The sequence below is a fragment of the Condylura cristata genome, unplaced genomic scaffold, assembly GCF_000260355.1.
Source record: "Condylura cristata isolate star-nosed mole 26May11 unplaced genomic scaffold, ConCri1.0 scaffold00020, whole genome shotgun sequence".
NCBI classification, from domain to species: domain Eukaryota; kingdom Metazoa; phylum Chordata; class Mammalia; order Eulipotyphla; family Talpidae; genus Condylura; species Condylura cristata.
Genome location: NW_004567121.1, coordinates 1,992,113 through 2,008,667, shown reverse-complemented (window position 1 = coordinate 2,008,667; position 16,555 = coordinate 1,992,113). Strand labels below are relative to the sequence as shown.

The 16,555-nt window shown below is 47.0% G+C and overlaps 1 protein-coding gene across 4 annotated transcripts in view; it reads left to right on the top strand.

Annotated features, from left to right (window-relative positions):
• Positions 1–16,555, top strand: part of ACOXL (acyl-CoA oxidase-like) — a 269,242-nt gene that overhangs the window by 33,363 nt on the left and 219,324 nt on the right. For all 4 annotated transcript variants that reach the window (XM_012727649.1, XM_012727648.1, XM_012727647.1 and 1 more), the window contains exons 5-9: positions 122–220; positions 4,261–4,375; positions 4,692–4,778; positions 6,558–6,630; positions 10,571–10,703. In XM_012727649.1, the coding sequence (XP_012583103.1) occupies positions 122–220; positions 4,261–4,375; positions 4,692–4,778; positions 6,558–6,630; positions 10,571–10,703 (507 nt within the window). The remainder of the gene's footprint in view (positions 1–121; positions 221–4,260; positions 4,376–4,691; positions 4,779–6,557; positions 6,631–10,570; positions 10,704–16,555) is intronic.

The following is a 16,555-nucleotide window of genomic DNA, read 5'->3' as shown; positions in this document are numbered from 1 at the left end:
AGTGCAGTGCTTTAACCCGCTGCGCCACCAGGGAGGGCCAAGTCACCAACATTCTTAATGATCTCTAGTTAGAGCAACCATCTGACTAGCTAATTCTCTTCCAACATCTGGTGAATTCTAGGAGCAGAAATTCACTGGGATGTTTGCGATGACAGAGAGGGGCCATGGGAGTAACGTGAGAGGGATCCAGACAGAGGCCACCTTTGATCTTTCTGCACAGGTAAGGATTCTTTCCATCCTTTGTGGGTCAGGACACTGGCAGAACCAGGCTCCCCTCTTCAAGTCCAGCTTCACACCCTCTGACCAGAAGTGCTTAGGTTCAGAAGAAAGGTCGAAGTGTTTGAGTGGAGGTGGACACATGCTTGGCTTCATCAGTCTTACACCAGCCGACACTGTGCTGCCATTACATGACTACCAAACCAGAAATTTCACAGAGGTCTTTTACTACCTTTACGATATATGTGAGGAACTCCAATAGTTTCCCTTCCATTCCCATTAATTAAAATTAATTAAAATCTTGGTGGAGATACTTGAACAGAATCTCACTGCCCACTAATGGGTCACAGCCTGCAGTAGGAGCCCCATCAACTTTGACTCCTACTCCCTTCTAGATGTTTCTCCTTCATAGTCTCTTGCTTGCTCTTCAGTGGTCCTAAGAACTACAAAGGAATAAATAAAATGTGAAGTTCTTTCTTGAAAGCCATTTTGTAAACACGAGTGTGCAAGTGTGTGTGTGAGTGCCGCTGTGAATGTATCTGGTCATTCATTTTATTGTTCATTTTTGCCAAGTTTGTCCTGTAGAATCTGGATTTTTGTTAGCAAGTTTCCCTGCCAGTAGGAGGGGGTCAGTGTCTAGAAGACAGGTGAGGGTGAGGGCTGTACTGGTTGAGTCCTGCCTTTCCTCTAGCCCCGAGGATAGCTCACTAGTAGCCTGTGACGTCCAGGGTCATGGTAAGAACAAGAATAAGGACTGCCACTTATCAAGTGCTCGCTATGTGCCGGGCTCCATGTGCATGCCTCTGCGTAGGAGCCCGTGTTTCCTTACAAAAACAATCTCATAAGCATCACAGAAACCACTACCGTTCACTGAGCACTTGTGTACAGGCTAAGCCCTTGGCGTGTAACATTGTGTTGAATGTTCTATAATCTTTTAGGGAGATGTTATCACCTCTATTTTAGTGGGGAGTCTGAGGCTCACAGTGGGCTTACCCACTCTGACCATGCAGTTAATGAGAGGGTCTTAAGTTCAAGAGTGCTTGCCCTAAACAGCTTAGCCTTATTCACTGATGGATGTGGATGGACATCATTTGGGTCTTTTGGACATCTTTTGGTGGGCCAGTTTTTTTCTCCCTAAGCTATGATATGGTGGTCACCTTGCTGTCTTGAAAGGAAAGAAACATCATGCGCAGTTCTTGTTTATTTGTTTCTCTTTATAATTATTCCTCCCCTCTCCTCCTCCCCAAATCATTTCCCTGTGTTGGGCCCATTTTCCCCAAACAGCATAAGTGATTTAGCTTCCTGGTAAGCCTCAGCAGCTGGCACTTTCTGCTGGGGAGTTGCAAAGTTGAAGTCATAATGATGAGGAGACTCTAGTGAACGCTCTGCGTCCCATGGGGGTGACAGAGAGAACGAGCCTGTCGTAAGCTCAGCCGCAGAGGACTGACATAGCAGGGATGGATTTCTCCTTCATTGGTTTCTGTGTTTTCCCCTTCATTTCCCTGCTAAAATGTTGAGCATATCAAATGAGCCCTCTTTCCCTCAAGGACTGTTTTAATCGCTTACGTTCTTTAGTTATTCATTCCTGTGGGTTAGTTGTTTTACTTAATTTTTGGAGGGTGGCTTTGGTAGTGGTATGGAGAGTGAGAGGTAGGAGAGAGTTCTATTTTCACACTTTGTTAAATAGCAAAAATAAATGAGGCTAAGAGCTCTCTGGCCAAAGCCATCTTTTTTGAGTGCTTACAGCCCTGACCGTTTTGCTGGCCTTCAACAAATAATTATAATAGGAACCGACACACATGGTGTGCATTATTTAGATCCAGCTTTAATGCCAGCATTTTGGCTGATGCAAACTTTCCAAATCAAGTGTTTTTGCCAGAAGTGACAAGCCTCCTTTCCCAGAGTGTATCAGATGTTTACAGAGACGAGGGTCTCCTGTCTTTTCCCTGCTCCACTACATCTCTGCTGCCAGACCGATGTTTCTCTGTTACTTTCCTTCCTTCCCTTGAGGTTATAAGCATCCCCTAGTCACATGGGTTATTTTGTTGTTGTTGTTGTTTTTCTATTGCACCTTAGCCTCAAATAACTCCTTTCTTTGAGAAGTCCTGGCTGAGCTGATAAGACAAGGGCAGTCTCCAGAGACTACTCTTAAAAAAGATTCCACTTGTCCATTTACAAAAGCTCTTGCACATGTTAAGTTTCCCTGTGCAAACATATGTCAGAGAATGTTTTCTTAGGCTCCAGCACTGTATTTCTTGGCCAGCAGCAAAGTAGAGTCCATACACTTTAAAATCTGGTATCTGAAATAATCTTTACGTGATCAATAGCTTGTTGGTTTAGCTCAGCCACATCTTCGATAATGTCAGCTCTCATTACATTAGTGGTTCTGTTCTTCTGCCCACTCCTCTGCACTCCCTGGCCTCTCCCTCGTGCTCTGCTTTCAGTGCTGGCAGTTTTAGCCACTCCCTCCATGACCAGAGGTCTAAGGGGAACACACGTGGTGAGCAGGATTAGGGAGAACTGAATAGAAAAGGGGAGCACTTCTGTTCCAGAGGGAAGAAAATGCAGACCCAGGCTTGAGCAGAGGCTGAAAAACAGAAACCCTGACCAGTGTCAGTTTCCAGCTATTTTGAACCAGAACCTTTGGTCATATGATGCTGACAAATGGAATGCCGTGTAAGACTGATAATTATTTGTTGGTGCTACTGTTTAAGGATTTGAAAGTATGAAACTTTTTTGGGGGATATCTTCTATTATTGCATTCATCCATCAGGAAAGTGGAGAGGCAGGTTCTCATGCAGTTATCCAATGGCTTACATGAGTTATTTCTTTTTAGAATAACCAGTGTTCTATGAGCTGAGGCTCTAAGCCATGGGGGAGTGATGGTGGCTACCTGTTAATCTTGTTCATGTTCAAGCATATAGTTTGGGTCGGTGGTTAGTTGGGAGCTGTTTAAACAACAGACTTACTCGTGGAGGAAGGTGTTTTAAGGGCCACGCAGCAGTGGAAGGTGTGAGGAACCCAGTGATTTGTCCAGAAGGGGAATATCTAGCAGACAGATGTGGGCTTATGTTACTAGGGGCTGAAGATCATTGTTGGACCCCTCACAGGTGGGGTGTTGAGAAGTGAGTGGTATGTGGAGAGCTGAAAACATATTGTTACAGAGCACCCCAATGTGAATTGGGTTGCCTGTCTGTGGGTCCTCACCCCTGCGCTTAAGATTCAATCACACTGTGGACACACACAAAAAGGTTCAATAATGGATTTATTTACAAGGAGAAAGGTAAAGGAACAACCCAGGGAAAGAGGGAGAGAAATACAAGTTGACTAGAATGTCCTACTGGTTCTGCCGACTTGGACACCACCAGCATGCTGACAACCGATCGAAAGCCAAATGACCAGCTGCGGACCACCAGGCCAAGGGAACCCCAGAGCTCACATGTCCGGTTTTATCCTAACCTGGCTGCTCAGCTCCGCCCTCACGTCCCAACGTGCTTCTCCTTGGTATTGATGGGATTTGTAGTTCCAGTATCTGGAGTGGGGGCGGAGTCCATGAAACCTGTACCTGTTACAGTGTCACAAGGGATTTTAGGGGTTTGGGTGTTAGATTATTTAAAAGTGAAACCCTCAGGGTGAAGTAGTTTAGAAAGAATGAAGTTGATAGTTAGAGAAAGACTATACATTAAATCCGACAAGCTCCGTCATATAGCTCAAATTGTAAAGGAGAAACCAGGAAGGCATTGGCAGATCTCTCTTATCCATTAAATTGTCACTTTTTTTCCTGATTGGATTATTTGTTGACAGAGCACTTTAATTCCAGTCATTTCCAGAGTTGGGCAGGTGAACTCTGTGTGAATTGAGATGACAGTGGAGGTGAGCAGTGTTGTTGACCTCACAAGGTGGAGCTGGATGAGTTTTGCCTGCTCCTTTGCTGTGAAAGCTCCTGGGTGTGTCCTGCTGCACAACTTGGAAGCAACTCAGTGCCTTGAGTTGAAATGAGCCATAAGAAGGGAAACACCCAGTCAACCTGCTATTTCTGTGTAGGAGTTTGTAATCGACACACCGTGTGCAAATGCTGAGAAGATGTACATCGGGAATGCAATGCATGGAAACTATGCTGCGGTCTTTGCCCAGCTCATCACTAATGGAAGATCTCAAGGTTTGTCGTGACAGACACCTAGAATAATTCTCTTTACTATTTCTTTTTTCCAGTGAGTACTTAACCCTGAAAACGCACTCTACAGAGTTGTTTTCAGTCTGTAAAAATATTCAGTACTAACTCTAGCTCCTAAAGCTATATGGCAAATACAATTTCTTGTTATGTTTTCACATTAACACTATTATGTGCAGTGCACAATCATAGGACTGAACATATTTCAGGATCAAAATGAATCTGTACTGTTCTAGGGAATGCATAAAGCTTTAATTACGTATTTTAAAAAAGAGTTTAGTAAATGTCTCTTTGTCTTCTTCAGGACCCCACTGTTTCATTGTTCCTGTCCGGGATGAAAATGGCAACTTGTACCCAGGAGTGACAGCCATTGATATGATGCACAAAGAAGGTGTGTCCCCAGGCAACCCTTCTGTCCTGGTTTGCACTTCCAGCCTGCTCTCTTCCCCACTCAGGGAGAGGCTCACCCAACTTGCCAAAGCAGTGAAGGCATTGCAAACAACTCTAGAGAACAGCTCTGATTCTAAAGCCTGATTAGCGTCTTTTATACAGAACTGTTAGAGAATGTTGCAGATTGCCTTTACAAACATGCGTTGGCCTTCTTTCCTCCCAGCTTCTTGTATTTCCTAGCAATGAGGCGGTTTTGCCCTCTGTTGTTTACTCCCCCTTCTCCTCTTGAACTGAGGGCTCTCAGGGGGCAGATAGAGGTGCTCTCCCTTGCATCAGCCTGGTGTTTGTATCCATGAGGCCCTTGATGAGTTTGAAGGGTGGAATCAGTGTGCTGGCTTATTAGAGCTGTGGTAGCCCAGACTGGCTTAAACAGCAAATTTGTTGTCTCAGTCCTGGAGGTCCACGAACAAAGTGTCAGCAGGGTGGGCTCATTGTGAGGGCCGTGAGGAAGGATCTGTTCAAGCCTCACACACTAGCTTGTAGGTAACCGCCTTCATGCATGTGTGGCTGTCTCCCTGTCTGCATGTCTGTGCCCATAATATCCCCCTTTTATAAGGATACTTCTCATTGGATTAGGGTCCACACTCATGTCCTTATTTGTTTGATTACCCCTATAAAGATCCTATCTTCAATTAAAGTCACATTCACAAGCATTAGGGAACAGGGATTCAGTGTATGAATTTTGGGGTGACACAATTTAACCCATAAACTGGCTAGGAGCAGGTCATACCGGAAGGTTCTACCTATGATCCCCAGTCAAAGTAAAGCCAAGCCAAGCCAAAGAAACAGGTGGAAGAAGGAAGGAAAAAAAAAAAAAAGAAGAGCAGGGCAAGAAGGGGAAGGTGATGGCTGGGTGGAGGACTAGTGCCCTGGCTGCAGGTGGCTTGGTGAGTGTTTAATATGGCTCTCAGGTCTTCCCAGGCCCCAGCTGCTTGAGAGCACCTTGCATGTCAAGTGCGGCTGAAGCAGAGAGGTGGGCACAGCTCTTGTGAAGTGGCGCCAGACATTTAAAACACTGGCAACTTCAGAAAGCTCTTTGGTTTCCTTGTAAGCTCCGAAATGCAAGTGTGTCCTTGTCAAGGGGTGATGATCTAAATAAAGACACATGGTAAATAAAGGTCTTTCCCCTCAGATTAAATCTCCCCAAGTGTGAGGCGAACAAGAAAGTAGACCCCAAACTCTGATAGGTGTCATAGGAACCGGGTCTGGCAGATTTCAGGAACCCTCTGGGGCATGAGCCAGCTCAATTCCTCACTGCTGTCCTTGTGGCCATTTTCACTTGTCTTTTAGGCATTTGCCTTGAAAAATTCATCCTTGTCCTGGGAATAAGTACTGGGAGGGAGGAGGAGTTTGAGTTCTACATTATTCAAAGAGTAACCAACTTTTCTGCCTTCTCTATGTCTAGCTTGACTTCCTTCCCACTGCCTAGAACTCTCTGGTCCCAGGAACTGCTTGGCCAGGCAGATATGTCTTTTCTGAAGGCCCCATCTGAGCCCTGAACATGCAGGCTACACAGAAGTCACGGCATTTCGAGGAAACAAACAAGCAGCATGCCCTGCTCCCACACTTTCAGGCCAAATAGAGAAGTATCAGCCATCCTGGAAGTACAGCAAGGACTTTGCTTTCTAGTGGAGGCAGACCTGGGAAGTAGCAGGGGCCATATTTCTGGTGTTAGCACAGATTTGCCCCCTGCAGCTCCATTTCATTTCTCTTTCTCTAGGTCTGCATGGTGTGGATAATGGAATTTTAATATTTGACAAGGTCCGGATTCCAAGGGAGAACCTGCTGGATAAGTGAGTACTTGTCTCTTTAAGTCAGATTTCCTGTGTGTATGATCTCATGGCTTTCCCAGCCCAGGTCTGTCTTGGATCTCTTGGGCTGCATGACCAGGTTGTCTTTTCCTAACCATTTCTACACAGATATTGACAACTTATTGGAAAATGCAGATAAGCAAACAGAAAAAAATTAAAATGGCCCAAATGCTATCACTCAGATATATTCATTCCACCTCATTGTAGACACCACTACACTTTTCTCTGTGATCACTTTTCTCTGAGATAGATACATTTGAATTTTACTCAAACACTTATAAATCCTATTTTTATGATGTAATTTTAGCTTAATATATCAAATGATTTTATTCAACAATGGAATATATGCATTATTAATATTGCCATAGCAGACCGTTACATAAGTGGTCTATATTTAATTAGTCTCTCATTATTGGGAATTTAGGTTGTTTCCTTTGAAATTTTGTTTGCTACTATAAACCAATGACTGTGGTGTTATTGCCTCCTTTGTGGTGTCAGGAGATAAGGGGCCACCGTTTAGGATGAAGGCTGTTATAACCAGTACTACTTGCACAGATAGTGTCAGAGGCGCTCAGTATCATTTCCCAGCATTCCTCTGTGAGGTCAAGGCAGGTTAAACAGTGAGACGAAGGTTGCTTCTTCTGGAGCATTCTGGGGATAGGAGTTCTTTGCAGAGGCTAAGAAACACCAATTACCTTTAATTTTCTCAGCAGTATTTCATGTCTCCAATAAAAGTCCTGAACCACAGTCACATTTTAATCTGTGAAAAAGCAAGCAATCAGGCTATATATAATCAGCTGTCTTTGCGCTTTCCTGCAGAATTTTCTTTTAACACTTTATGCCTTTTAGTTGCTTGCCAGTCCTTGCCAGCAGTGAAATGTGGATGCCAAAAGTTTAAGAAAAATGTGTGGGAAACAAAGTAAAAATGGACCACATTCTGTTTGCTAACTTACCCCTCCTGTGAGTTGGCAGGAAATAAAATGGGAACAGCAAAGCAATTTTGTCGTTATCCTGGTAGGTGGTGATGCCCTGAGGCTCCCTTAGGGACTCCCAGTGTCCAAGACAGCAGGTCTGAGTACCACCAACCTTCCCCAGAGGTGTCTGCATATTTCCCGGTCATTTATCAGCCTCACTCCATTCTGGGAGATGTGGGAGATGGAAGAGAGGCAGAGATGTGCATTTCCTCTGCCCTAATGAGATCTTAGCAGCCTGGTCAATCCTCTCAGAAGCTGGGCCCACTGGCTTAGCATCCCTCCAATGCACTGGAGATTAGAAAGTCAGATTCAACCAGGAAGGAAAATGATAGTGAGCTACATGATATATAGAAGATATGAGGACATGGGTTTGGAGGGTTTCTTGATAGGAAGGTTTTGATTTTAAAGTCATTCAATTGTTATTAAAGCTGTCCTCACCACCTCAGGTGCTAGAGAACAGCAGTGGCAACACAGATGCTTTGAGGGTGGAGTCTAGCTTTTGAGAAGTTGTTTCATCCCTTGATCAAAAATGGGCCAGCCACTTCTGCACAAGTTCGATCCCTGGCCAGGGGGGTGACCCACATTGTACGGCAGACTTCTCCTGTCTCGCCTGCTGCTCCCCTCAGCAGTGTACTTCATCATTCTGCCTGTTCTGTTCCCCAATCTTTCTCTGGTGAATCCTCTCGCCGCTCCTGCACCTCTGTCCTCTACCCCAGTTCTGCATGCATATATAAACTTTTTTTTTAAATGGGCCAGTAAACAGATGCACAGATTCAATGCAATGTCTCAAAATTCTGCAGAGATTGAGACATTGATTTTAAAATTCATATGGAAATGCAAGCTACTCAAAGTAACTGAAACAGTCTTGTTAAAGAAGAACAAAATAGAATTCACTTTTGATTTGAAAACTGACTACAAATCTGTAGTAGTCAAGACATTTGTTATTGGCAGAGGGTAGAGGTATGGACCATAGAATGGACTGGAGAGTCTAGAAATAAATTCTTACGTAAGTATGGTCATCAACAAGGATGATAAGACAATTTAATGGGTGAAACTTTGTCTTTTTTACAAATGGTGCTAGAACAAGTGGGCTTGGAGATGCAAAAGTAAGAAGTTGGATCTTTACTTCATATCATACATGGACATTAACTCAAAATGGATCTCAGATCTAAGTGTAAGAACTATGATTATAAATGCTTAAGAAGAAAGCACAGTTGTAAGTCTTTGTGACTTTGGCATCAGCAGTGATATTAGATGAGATAGCAAAAGTACAGGCACCAAAGCAAAAAGACAAATCGGACTTCATTAAAATGCAAAAAATTGTGACTCAAGGAAAATGAAAAGAAAATTTAAATGATGGAGGAATATTACTTTGCACCCACTAGGATGGCTAGAATAAAAGAGAGGATAACAGTGTTGATGAAAATGTGGAGAAATTGGAATCCTCATTTGTTACTAATGGGAATGTAAAATCTTGTTGCTGATTTAAAAAAGAATTTGTCAGTTCTTCAAGTACTTAAACTTTTTTATATGATCTAGACATTCTGCTTCTGTGTATTACAAAAACACTGTCCAGAAAATGTAAGTTCGCACAAGAACTCCCTGGTGGTGCAGGGGTTAAAGTCTCAGTGCTCTCAAGCTATTCTGTCACTGCAACCCACCTGGTGCAGCAGACCTCTCTGCCTTTTCTTTCACTACTCCGCCTCCCCTCAGCAGTGTATCTCAGTCAGTGCCCCTGTTCTGCTCCCCACTCTGTCTCTGGTGAATCCTCTTAGCTCTATCTCTCCTGCACTTCTGGCCTACACACCAGTTCTCGTATGTATAAATAAATAAAATAAATCTTAAAAAAAAAAAGACTTTTATTTATTTATGCATACAAGCCAGAGGGGTGTGTTTGTGTGTGTGGGGCGTGGGGAGGTTGGAGACAGGATTCACCAGAGACAGCAGGGTCCAGAACAGGTGGATTGACTGAAGAACACTGCTGAGGGAAGCAGTGGGCAAGATAGGAGAGGTCTGCAGGGCCATGTGGGTCAGTTCCCTGATTGGGGATAGAACTCATGCTGTAGTGGCTGCAGATAGCTTCATAGTGCTGAGCTTTAACCCATTGCACCTCCAGGGAGGGCCCAAATAAATCTTTAAAAAACAAGTTCACACAAAAACTTGTATATAAATGTTCACAACACAATTATTCATAGTAGCCAAAAAACAAACAAACAAAAAAGTGTGAACAACTCACATTCAGGTGTTGAATGGATTACCAAAATATGATTCATCTATAATGGAATATCACTGTTCCATAAAAAGGAGTGGAATACCAACATACGGTATAACGTCTATGAATCTTGAAAACAGTATGTGAGCTCACTTAGAGAAGGCAGACTCAAAGGGCAAGTATTGTCTGATTCCAGCTGTGTGAACTGGCCAGAACAGGCAAACCCATAGAGGTGGGAAGTGCTGAATGCTTCCCAGACCTGGTAGCTGAGTGTCTGGGGAATAATTAAGTTTCTTTTTTGGGAGGGTAGGATAGTGGTAATGGTTGTGCAACTCGAATATATACTAAAAGCCATTGAACTCTTCACTTTAAATAAAGGTGGGGGGGCTTATGCTGTGTGGATTCTATCTCAATAACAAGAAGGTGCGCTGATACTTGGCCTGCACACCTGGGCTGATTCGTTTAATGATGGGGGCCCCCGCTCCTCTCTTTGTCAGGGGCCACCCGGAGTCCCAGGCAGGTCGTGGTGGGAAATCTGCTCTTCCTCTTCATGAACTGAACCCTTTTCAGCTTCCCCTGCACCCCAACTCCTCTGTCTTATTGAGGGAGGTAGCAGAGCGCACAAACCTTGCAACTTCTAAGTGTGCACACAGGAGCCTCCTGACTGGGTTTTAATGGTGCTGCGTTCTTTTTTGTTAACTCTGCCTCTCTCTTCTCCTGTCTCTCCCCACCGCAGGTTCGGTTCTGTGGCTCCGGATGGGCAGTACCATTCTCCGATTAAGAACAAGAGTGCAAGATTCAATGCGATGCTGGCGTCACTGACCCCTACGAGATTAGCCGTGACTTTCCAAGCTCTGGGTGCCATGAAGGTATGTGAGTTAGGGCTGGTTTTCATTTGTCTTACTGTTTGTTCCAGGGGTGGGTAACAATTTCAGGAGCTGTGCGTCTCGAGTCGTGATGGGTGTAGTGGGGCCAGGATTACGGATTAGATGCTAGGGAGTGTCGGTTGGCTATTCACAGGGAACATTTCTGCCCCCTTCATACCACAGGATCCCGTCCATCTGCATCCCAGATGTGTGCTGCTGATTATGGTGGGTGGAACATAGACCGTGTGGCAACAGAACCATTTAAAGATGACCCCGGGAGAATAGGTCGTTTAGAACAAACACATCTGCTGGAAGAGCAGCTAGGAGCTGACTCATGTGGGGGAAGGCCTCATGGCTTGGCTGAGTTATTGGGGAGCGTTGATGCTCACGTGGCTGTTTGGGCTGTGACATTTGGCATCACAGGTTGGAGTGCAACTGTGGGGTTGGATCAGACTTCCAGGAGACTTCTCTGCTTCCCCTTCCCCTAACATTGGGAATATATCCCCCTATATTGGTTTGGAAAGAGCAGCCAGGGGAGACAAATTCTGGAAGGCCCCCCTCCCCAGGGCTCAGCTCTCTCATTCTCTGGACCCTCTCTTTCTCTTTGCCTGAGGGCAAAGCCTGTTTTAAGCTCCATTGAGCTTGGTGATGCTGGAGAAAAATTAAGATACCTGTGCATATAAACTTGTGACTTGAATCCTGTTTTCCCATCAAGAAGGAATAAATTCCATTCTCCTGACTTTAGGCCAGACGTCAGCTCACAGTTGTTTGAATACTAGGGGAATCCTACTTTAGTCCCTTTCCTAGGGTCTGCCCTGCTTTGCAGAAAGCCTTCTGGACTACAAGCAGTGACCGCTGGAGTGTGCAGCTGTGGCTCTGTAGACGCCTACACTCAGGGCCGAGCCACTGACCTCATGCCCTTATTTTTTGGTGGTTGTTTGAGGGGGGCAACGTGGGTGGCCAGTTCTGAACCCCGTGTCAGAAGTGGCTCAGCTGTTCCTTTCTGTGACCCGTGGGGCACATGAAGCCCCAGGGGAGTCTGATGTAGGTGCATGGGTGAGGCCCAGGAGCTAGCTCAGTGTCACAGGGCTGAGGAGAATGACTCCTTCAAGTCTACTGTAGAACCTATTTCAGACAATTCAGGACTCCAGGAAAAGGCAAAAGGAGGGGGGCCAGATGAACTGAAAATCGCATGGCAGAGAAGATGGGGTGAGCAGCATTGAGCCCAGTTATCTGAAGTCGCAGGTGCAGTATCTGCAACGGTGTCTCTGATGGCAGCCGGGAGGATATAAAAGTGCACTCAGAGCAGACACGTGGGGTTGGGAGGGTGTGCAGCGAGGCCCACTTGCTCGCCAGCAGCCCTGGTAGCTCACAGAGGCTGGTGGTGGGTGCTGAGGTGCCAGCCTTGGGCAGTGTAAATGGGACAGTGTGGGGAGGGGCTTCCAGCATAGATGTTAAAATGGGTCATTCTTGCAGCTGTGAGGAGTTATTTATGTGGTCACTGGTATGGGGAATATAAAGTAAGGGAATAGTCAGTTAGAGACAAGCTGAAAAACTAACTCTTGAGGGGCCCTCCTGGTGGCACAACGAGTTAAAGCACAGCACTATGAAGCTGTCACAGCCACTGCAGTGTGAATTCAATTCCCGGCCAGGGAGGTGACCTACCTGGCAGGGCAGACCTCTCCTGTCTTGCCTGCTGCTCCCCTCAGCAGTGTAGTTCAGTCTGCCTCTTCTGCTCCCCACTCTTTCTCTGGTGAATCCTCCACTGCCCCTGTACCTCTGGCCTGTACCCCAGTTCTGAATGCCCAAATACATAATTCTTTAAATGAAAAACTTAACCTTTGATGCTGACTATAGGACTGAAGAACGGGGGGGTGGGTGGGTGGGTGTAAGTGGAAGCACAATGGTCTGTGGTGGTGGAATATGGGTGAGTTGGTGGTAGTGTACTACGGTGGTAACACCTGATGGGGATACCCCCAAATTACCTCGTAAAAATAAATAAATTTAAAAAAAGTAAGTTTAAAAATTAAAGAATAAATCACAGATTAGAAGTAGTGGGGTAGGGTGTAGAGAGAGGAGACAGAATGGGGGATCTTTACTACACTTTAGGGAGGGGTCTGCGTCCTGCTGACTTTGGAGGGCCTTGGGGAGCAGAGCTGGATCCGTTCCTTGTCAGGTGTCGTACACATAATTTTGTTCCTGACAGTAGGGATTGTGGCCTCCGAAGTCAGGAAGCCCCAGGCTGGAATCTCAGTCAGGTCATGAGCAGCCCCGGGGCCGATGGCGGCTCATGTCCTCTGCCCGGTTTCTTCATGTGTACAGTGGGCCTTGTGATGGGGGTGCGGCCCGAGTGCGGGTGCAGCTGGCACAGAGCAGGTGCTCTGTATTTCTGAGCTGTTACTGATACGCTGGCTGCTGCTGCGGGGAACATGGGAGCTGGCTGTCGGAAAGCAGTAAGTGAGCTTCTCCATGGGACAGACGCCTGCACTTGGGTCTCCAGGTGACGGGAGCTGAAGTGTTCAGGGGAGGCGCATTGTGCTCTGAATTGGCACACGCCCTGGCAGGAGTCAGGCTGCCAGCTGACAGGGAGACTCGGCTGGCCCCGGCAGCCCCGATGTGGCTGACCCCGGTGGACAGCGACCCGGCCAGTGTGATCTCATCGAGAGCTTGTCGCTCAGGCGAGGATGATCTCAGCAGCTCCCCTTGGCGGCTCCTCTCTTACGGCTCAAACACATGACAGATGTTTTCTCGGCTGAAACCTAAGACGGCCCTGCTTGTTCTGCTCTCGCTGATGAGTGGAAAAACGGATCCCTTTCTCCTGCGTGCATTCCTTATGCATTAGGAAACTGTCACCACGGCTCCCCATGGTGACATTCGCTCAAGGCTGAGCATGCCTGGTCCTTTTAAACTTTGCCCAGATGTCTTATTTTTCATGCTTATCTCTCATTTTCATAATGTTTCTCAGTACTTTTAGATTTTCTCTTAAAGGCTTGCCATGTTAGCCGTCCTCTAACTTGTGTCCAGAATGCCATGCCAAATTAAATGATTAACGGGAACAAAAGGAAAAGGAAACGAAGATGTTTGGCAGGGCTGGGAGTTGGGGTCTGAGTAGGGGCAGGCTAAAGGGGCGGGGGGCTGGGCAGCCCTTTCAGAAGGAGGAAGGAGGTAGGGGGGGTCACTCTGAGCTTGAGGGTGAAGGAAGAGGGATTGTGAAATGTAATGGTCTAGCCCATTGTTTCAGGTTAACTTTGTCTGGAAGTCTAAGTATTTTTGCAAAAGATCAGCAGGTGCCCTCTGTCCAGAGAGTCTCTAATCTTTAAAAGCAGGTGTTAAAGTAGCTTTGTCTCATCTCCAGGGTTTCTGACTCAGGGGCTGGCAGGGGAGGGCACGGGTGGGAAAAGCTGCAATTCTATTAAGTTCCCAGGTGGTGCCCATGTGATTGGTGTGGGGGGGCCTGCACCTAGAGAAGCCCTGCCCAGAACAGGTGGGTGCCATGCTGAATGCCCAGCACAAGACAAGACCCTCTGTCACCTTCCGTGGCATCCCAGCTCCCAGGATCAAATCCATGTTCCCTTCTGTCTTGGCACCTGTGTGACCTCTCACCCGCCCCCTTTTCCCTTTGTCCCCGTCCGCCTCCGCCTCATTTCCGTCGCGCTCCTGGCCAAGGCCCTGCTTTTTCTTACGGCAAGGGCCTCTCGCCCTCTCACTGGCTGCTGCACTGCTGAGCCAGCCTTGCCCACCTTTGCAAGGGTTTTTTTTTTTTAAGATTTATTTATTTATGCATACAAGAATTGGGGTGCAGGCCAGAGGTGCGGGAGGGCAGGGATGGGTGAGAAGATTCACCAGAGACAGAGTGAGAAAAAGAACAGACAGATCTACTGAAACACACTGCTGGGGGGAGCAGCAGGCGAGACAGGAGAGATCTGCTGTGCCATGTGGGTCACCTCCCTGGCTGGGGATGGAATTTCTGGTGCGGTGGCTGCAGATAGCATCATAGCACTGTGCCACCAGTACCAAACTGTGCCACCAGTGCATCATAGTACCCTTGTACACCAGGGAAGCCCCTGCACGGGTCGTTTTCATGTATACTTCAGAGCTCAAGCAAGTGTCCCTTCTTCAGAAAGACCACAGCCTGCCTATGGTCCCTGTTCCCATGCATGCCACCTGTCCCTGTCCAGCCTTTATTACATTGACAGTTAACGAATGGTGTGAGAGGCAGCTTCTATCTCCTTTGCTGGCCTAGGAGCTCTGTGCAGCCAGGGCCTCTGCTGGCGTCTTTACTGGTGTGTGTTCAAGGTCTGAGGAGTGAATGGGAATTCACATAGAAAGCCCCTGCTGTGGCTGTTAGTAGAGATAAGCGAAGTGCTCGATGCATTTTGTTCTTGTGTTCACATGTCCACCGTCAGCTCATTTCCAGGTGGGCTGGGAGAAGCCCATGTGTTGCATCTTCATCCTGAACCTGCGAGGCCCCTTTCCCATGGTGCTAGTCTTCAGCTTGGCCTCACATGTGTGCACTGGCCGGCAGCACAGCGAGGAGACTCTGTGGTCATGTGCTGCACTTGGGAAGGAGGCCCATGCTTGTGGCATGGGTGTGCATTGCTGGGGGCACCAGTGACACTCAAGGGCCTTCCTGAGAGGCCTGGATGGAGGTTGAGCTGAGGTCGGGACTCCTGAGCTGCCCCTACAGGCATGTGGGAGGGAGAAACCCCCCGCCAGGTCTGGACCCAGGTGTTGTTGGGACATTCTGGCCCCGCGTCAGGCTATGAAAGCCCCGACCTGTGGGAACAGCTATTGTTGCACTCAGTCCTTTGGGTGAAATGAATGGGTGGCTTGTTTGTCTCACCTGCTTTTGGGAACTCTGCTGTGTGCTTGGATAGGTCACTGAGGTGAGGAACTCTGTGTGGGAGACATACTGGGGGTAGGGCGAGTCATGTGACTCTCCCTGCTGTCAGGATGCTCCCAACGCTGGGTAGGGAGAAAACCTGGTGGTGCCCCCTACCCCTCTAGAGATAGATTCAGTCTGTTGCTTTCATGGGTGGTGTGACACGAGGTGCAGTGGACCTGGGGCCTAATTTCAATTTCTCTGAACTTTATTTCTCTTCCTCAAAAACGAGGCAAAAAGTTGCCCCCTTCTGGGAGCATTATGAAAACTCAGTGAGTTGCTGAGTTTCTTTACTCTGCGCCCCCTGCCACACTGCTCTTACCACTATTCTACATCACGTGCTGGCTCCTTCCTCCTGGTAACTGCTCTGAGAGGACTGCCTCGGTGTACCCACGTGCTGCTTTTGATTGTGATGGACCTTTAAATGGATGGAAGTGGTCCCAGTTATGGAAGGTTGGTCACAGTGTATTGTATGGTTAAGGTTACTGTGTAGATATTGATCTAGAAGAGAATTCACTGGGACAGGGGCAGCTCCATATGGTCAGCGAATACTTAGTAGCTTGGGTACTACATGCTGGGGCTGCTGAGTTAGCTGAGTTTCAACTTGAGGTTGTGAAGGTCATGAGTTTGCCAGTGTTTTCTTGGGTGGGGGAGAATGGCATCATAGGCTCAATCAGGATGCAGCTGGGGGAGCCGTTGGTCCTCTTCCTCATCTCATCCCAGCGCCCAGCACTGAGTCAGACACAGGGACGAAGCTCCATGTAAGTCTGTTCAGTTGAGATGGGGTTGGCATGCATGGAGGCAGTTCAAATGTGGTGCCTGCTCTAGACTCAGCAGTGAGGCCGTCAAAATGTGGACTGTGGTGCAAATTAAACCCATAATGAGATACCACCTCACCCCAGTGAGAATGGCACATCTTCAAACAACTAGCAACAACAAATGTTGGCGAGAATGTGGAGAAAAAGGAACTCTC